At 36.8% G+C, this 6,000-nt stretch overlaps 1 protein-coding gene across 1 annotated transcript in view; it reads left to right on the forward strand.

The window, feature by feature from the left end:
- CLINT1 (clathrin interactor 1) overlaps window positions 1–3,554 on the forward strand; it is an 83,585-nt gene extending 80,031 nt beyond the window's left edge. The window contains exon 12 of the mRNA XM_070937179.1: window positions 1,772–3,554. Within this exon, the coding sequence (XP_070793280.1) occupies window positions 1,772–2,139 (368 nt within the window). The 3' untranslated portion in view covers window positions 2,140–3,554. The remainder of the gene's footprint in view (window positions 1–1,771) is intronic.
- Window positions 3,555–6,000: the final 2,446 nt, after the last annotated feature.

Here is a 6,000-nt window from a genome sequence, read left to right on the forward strand (position 1 = left end):
AGTGCTCCTAGTATTTTTTTCTCAATAGAATTCATGTTACATTTCAAATAAATGTAGGCTTTGCCAGTTCAATAGCCTACCAAGAGCCTTGGTAGTACAAGGGTTTAAAGCACCCTGTTATTAAGCTGCTTAAGACCAGCTGCCTGCAATTACTGCAGGGTTCGAATCTCGCCAAGGCTCAAGGTTGACTCAGCCTTCCATCCTTTCTAAGGTAGGTGAAATGAGGACCCAGTTTGTGGGGGCAATAAGCTGACTTTGTATAAATATACAAAAAGGATGAAGGCTATTGCTGAGCACATTGTAAGCCGCCCTGAGTCTTCGGAGAAGGGCGGCATATAAATCAAATTAAAAAAAAAAAAAATAGTAAATTATGATTTTGCACCCATAAGATACCCAATACAATCTCAAGGAAAAAAATGCTGATTCTTTTGGTTGGCAAACTGCTTCCAGTAAAAATAGACAATATTGAGATGAATTGAATAAGGGCCTGATGATCTTTTAATGCTTCCTGTAAAGCTTGTAGTCACTAAACACAGACGTGGTGGCTCAGTGGCTAAGACGTTGAGCTTGTCAATCGAAAGGTTGGCAGTTCAGGGGTTCGAATCCCTAGTGCCGCGCAATGGGGTGAGCTCCCGTTACTTGTCCAAGCTTCTGCCAACCTAGCAGTTCGAAAGCACATAAGAAATGCAAATAGAAAAATAGGGCCCACCTTTGGTGGGAAGGTAACAGTGTTCTGTGCGCCTTTGGCATTTAGTTATGCTGGCCAAATGACCACGGAGACATCTTCAGACAGCGCTGGCTCTTTGGCTTTGAAATGGAGATGAGCACCGCCCCCTAGAGTCAGGAATGACTAGCATATATATGCGAGGGGAACCTTTACCTTTACCTTATAGATAGCGATTCAAAAGGAGTTTGGATTGAGGAATGTTGGAAATGAAAATGAAGCTTATTCAGGAACTACTGACTAGAATTAATTGGTTCCCACACTGCTATGTTCTTTTGTACAATATAAATTAGTGGTACTCAACAGTTACATGGTTGGTTGATTTATGTTTGCTTTAACCTATCTTTAAATGTTGGAAATGTACAGCATCATCATGAATGGCATTTCCAAATATCAGAAAGTGGTAACTCTTTATTTCTCTGTTTTGGTTCTGAACCTTTTGTAATCCATCAGTATACATTATGGTTTGCCATTAGGCAGCGGGGCAAGCACAATTGTAAGTAATGAGATGATGTCAGCTTGAAAGCTCACAAAGTGTAGCCATATTTAATCTAGTGGTATATCATACCCATTTACTTCTTTTGTTGACCTCTTTTCCCAAACACTTGGGAAATCCCAAATCCATCTCTCCAGGCAATAATTGCTCTTCTTCCTAATTCTAATGTTGTCCGGTCAGAGATAAGGGAAATTCAAGCAGAAAAGGATATGAGTTCCCCCCCCCCCCAAATGAGGTTGGGAATGTGCTATAGGTGTATAGATCATTCAACATCAAAACATGTTGATAGGGATTTTGCTAAGGGAATAGAAAGAGAAGCTGAAATTTGGATGCAGTAAATCTGCAACAAGTAGAAGTTAATACTATATAGTAATATTAGATATTAGAAAGGTATGGAGTGGTGCTCTAAAGGTTGTGACTTGAATTTTAATTTATTTGAAGCTTTGGTTTGAATACACCTCCAGGGAAAAGAGAGAGAAAAGATTTGCCTTAAATAAGTAAGACAGCAAACATTTCAAATGCTTTATACTTAAACCACATTTTTCTTCCAGATATGCAACAACCTATGAATGTGATGACTCAGAATTTTGCAACTTTGGGCCTCAACTCACCTCCCAGCATGATGCCTCTTCGACCTCCAGCAAACCCATTGATGGGCAGCCCTGTTCCCGTGGGGATGGGAATGCCTACCGCAATGACTAGCACAATGGGGATGGCTTCCATGGGAGGCCCTAACCCTATGATGAACCAGGGCATGATGGGAATAAATGTGAACATGGCAATGCCAACTTCTGGAATGGGTTTGTCGGGTACAATGGGCATGGGAGTTTCTAATATAGCTGTGGCATCCTCTATGACTCCTGGAACTGTGCAACCTAAGCAAGATGCCTTTGCCAACTTTGCCAATTTTAGCAAATAAAGATTATAAACCAATCAGATCGAATGAAGGATTTTAGCTGCACAAATAAAGCTGGGATAAGGGTGGAAAATGCTGATCAAATGCTTTTTTCCTTCTTTTTATTGCTTATTTTAAAGGAGTCCACATAAGAATCCAAAGGTCATTTTTTTGAACTCTAAAACTACTTTTGTTCAAGTTTTGGAATTGAATGTTCTTCCAGTGAATTGACACTGCAATGTCTAGGCCATGTTTTATAATGGGACAATTCAAAGCTTTTCTGGTAGCAGCAACAGTTTTAACTTTGAAACTTATGGGAAGAATGGAATTTGGGGGTAAATACGTGTGAAACTAATTTTATACTTGATTTCTTTTCCCCCCATTGGAATCTGTTTTATCTTAATTGGATCCATTCCTTTTCCTACCACTGAGTCAAATTTGAAGTCAAAGTATGCTGATCAATTTTTTATAAGAAAATATATATATATATTTTTGTCCAAAATGGCTTACATGTGTGATTATGGCTAATTCAAAGAGACCTGGAATGTATATATACTTTTGCTACTCTTCCAGCAACACTGCTGTACTATCCAAATTTTTATTATAGACCTCTTCGAGCAATTTGCCTACGAATAAAGCTGGGGCAGGGAGGGATGTTCCTGCCAGGTTCTGCTATATAATATTCAGCACAGAACTGGTGGAAATATTCTCCAGAACTGCTACATGGTTTCCTTTTGGAGAACTCTTTATGTATAATTTGGAATTCTTTTAAAATTGTTTTCTGCAGTTCTGCATCAGCGGCCAGTGGCATATTCCCTAGCATTCTCTGGGGTTATTGTTTACATCACCGATAGTCTGAAGGCAGCAATGTTTATTCATTCTTTCTTTCTTGCAACTTTACAAAAAACAACAAGAGGATGACTGTCTTTTAAGTTAATGGTAATCATCTTCAAACATTTTGTCAAGCCAATAGCATTAAATTTTAGATTTTATACAATTGTTGGCTTTGTTTTATGTAAATATGGCCTTAGCAATTGCAGAATCCAATAGAGAGGAGTTAAATATATATAAATATATATATATTATTATTATTAAAGGAAACCTGTAGCAGTCAGATTTTATGAATCAAATGAAAATAAAAAGTGAATGAATGAATGAAAGATTTTTTTTCCTTTACCTGTTTAAAAGAAAGCCTCCATTTAGGATCACCCACATATCATGATTTTTGATCTGGCATGCAGAAGTTCAATTTATGTTTGCAAAGTCAGGGCTGCTACTGAAATAAGTACTATATTCTAGGTATTAAAACTTCATTGCTTCCCCCTTTCTTCTGTTGGTTACTTTATTTTTTTATTGTTCCTATTAAATTGATTAAAATTTATTTCCATTGTACTCATAATGTTCTGTTATGCATAACATTAAAGTGTTCATTAAAAGCACTGTTGGGGCTGTTCTTCCTTTCATTCCATTTGATGTTTATGAGAGCAGTTGGGGGGAATAAGGATCATTTGGGTAAAGTAATTTTTATAAATAATTTAAAAATGTTTAATGACTTCTTATCACCCACCTTTTCTATCCGACTCTACTGTTAAAAATTAAAAATGAAGCAGCCAAGATATCTTGACCCACTCCAGCCTTGCTAATGCTCCATCTACAACATTTCTAATTAGGCAGAAATTCATGTACTTCAGCTAAGTGGTAATGAAAAGTGATTCATTTGCTGAATAAGAGATGAGAGTGAGTGTAATTAGCTGACTGCGGTTTTTAATCTTTCAACAATTCAGTGTGTTTAAATTAGTTTCATAAAATAGGAGCTTTCAAGTGTTGTTACATCAAAGTAATCAAGACAAGCTTTACTGGCTGAGCAGGACAGATCTTCAGTTCCAATTTTGAAATCCTTGAACTTTTTGTGGGAATTGTCTTCATAACTTCGGCTTGTGACAGATGTTAAGAAGCAGAAAAAGAAAGCAAGCATGCAAATAGAACATGAATTGCAAGTGATGGCAGCAGATGGGTTCTATGGGGGAATAGAGAAGTGGTCAAAAATATTTTTTTATCCACTAGGATGGCAAAGTACCAAAATCCAAGAATATGGTCTATCTATACATACAATAACAGACCAGATTGTGTCTCTTCAAACTAGAATGTTTTTCAAGAAATGTGGAACCAAGCTGGGTTGAACCTGGACTAGATTAATGCTTTGGAACACATGGTGAAACCTGTCAGATATTTTGCTAGAAATATCTGATTGTCTCCTGATGTACCCTTTCCGTGGACACTGATGCACGTAACAATATATTCAGGGCAGGTGGGAAGTATAAAAGCAGACCCTATTGGCAGTTTTTCAAATCTGAGCCTCTTCAAACCTGGTCAACAGGTACCAACCAGACTTGGATGTGATTCTGGAATATGTTTCTGCAAATATCCAAGAAAGGAAATGGAAAGCAAATATAGAAACTGAGAATGTTTCCCTGAATGTTGATGATGTGAATATTTTTCATGCATGCCGGAATCCAAAATATCCTCCCAATAGGCAGATTTAATTAATTATATTTGACACACACAGACACACTGGCAATTTAACGATTCAAGTAATACAGCCCCCCAAACGAATGTTCTAAGAAAAAAGAAATTGGGTAAAATAAACTTTTGGGGGCAAGCGATGGCATGCATTTTGGGGAGTTCGGCACTAAATCTATCCCTAAAGTCCATCTTCCATTCTGATGGCAGAAGACCCAGACAAGATTCTTCCCCAAGGATGCATTGGACACACATTAATAAGAAACTTGATATATTTCCAACACACCAAAAAGTCCAGGCCATAGTGATGCTGACCATTGAAACAATATGTTTCATCCTTCATGGAAAACAGCCTATATTTTGCCATTTCAAACAATAGCTAACGAATAAATAAAAGATTTATTGGTAATATGGTAATGCAACATATTCTAACAGAAATGATGTTTAAAACTACTAAATGAGAATGTGTGGCAGCATCTGTTTTATCTTGATCCATCAACAAAGAACCGCCTAACATTTTTCTATGGAAAGAAGGAACAAAAAGGACAGATTATCAATAAACAGCTTGTATAATGTGAGCAATCATCCTGTGCTTGGCTGACAGTAATAGTAAAACAATGCTTAAACCCTCTTTTTTTCTCTCTCTCTCTCTCCTCAGAGTTTAGGTTTCTAGAGATTGCAGGAAATTGAACTGTTTGGCTATGTATTCAGTCTGAAGAGCAATAATGATCCTAAATGCTAATTATGAAAGCCTTTTTGAAAGCAGATAATTATATAGCCGGCAGCACCATCACAAATATTGGCAGACTTGGGGATCGCAACATTCGTATTCTTCCCTAGTAAGGAAAAGATTGGCTAGAACCGAGCAACAGAAAACTGACTGACTCAGGATTGACCGTAATGGGAGGAGAAATAACATTTGAGTATTTTGGAAAAGAGTAACAACAGCAGCAACATTTTTTAAAAAATTAGCCTCACATGCATATTTTGTTACACGTTACCTTGTAAATGAGTATTTTGTCTATGGCTTGTTTCTGGTTTAATATTTTAACATATTCTTTGGAACTGCAAAATGAGATTTTTAAAAAAAAAAAAGTTATAAGTAATTTGATCAAAAAAATAAATAATGATCTACAGTATAGATTTCATCCCCAACAACTCTGGGGAAACTAATGCTTTTCTCAGCATAGCAAAGATGGAACATTGACTTGGTAAATGAGTTTTCATACAGGAAAAAAAAACAATCACACAAAAATTTTGGTGGGGGAAAGTCAGCTAATTACATGTTTAATACAGAGTACAAGAATCTTTCGTGCAATCTTTGCAGAAAGATTGGCCTAGCATGCATTCTTCAAAACCCCTTAG

This window comes from Pituophis catenifer, unplaced genomic scaffold, assembly GCF_029215685.1.
Source record: "Pituophis catenifer annectens isolate HBS135680 unplaced genomic scaffold, rPitCat1.0.hap2 SCAF_2, whole genome shotgun sequence".
Lineage (NCBI taxonomy): Eukaryota > Metazoa > Chordata > Lepidosauria > Squamata > Colubridae > Pituophis > Pituophis catenifer.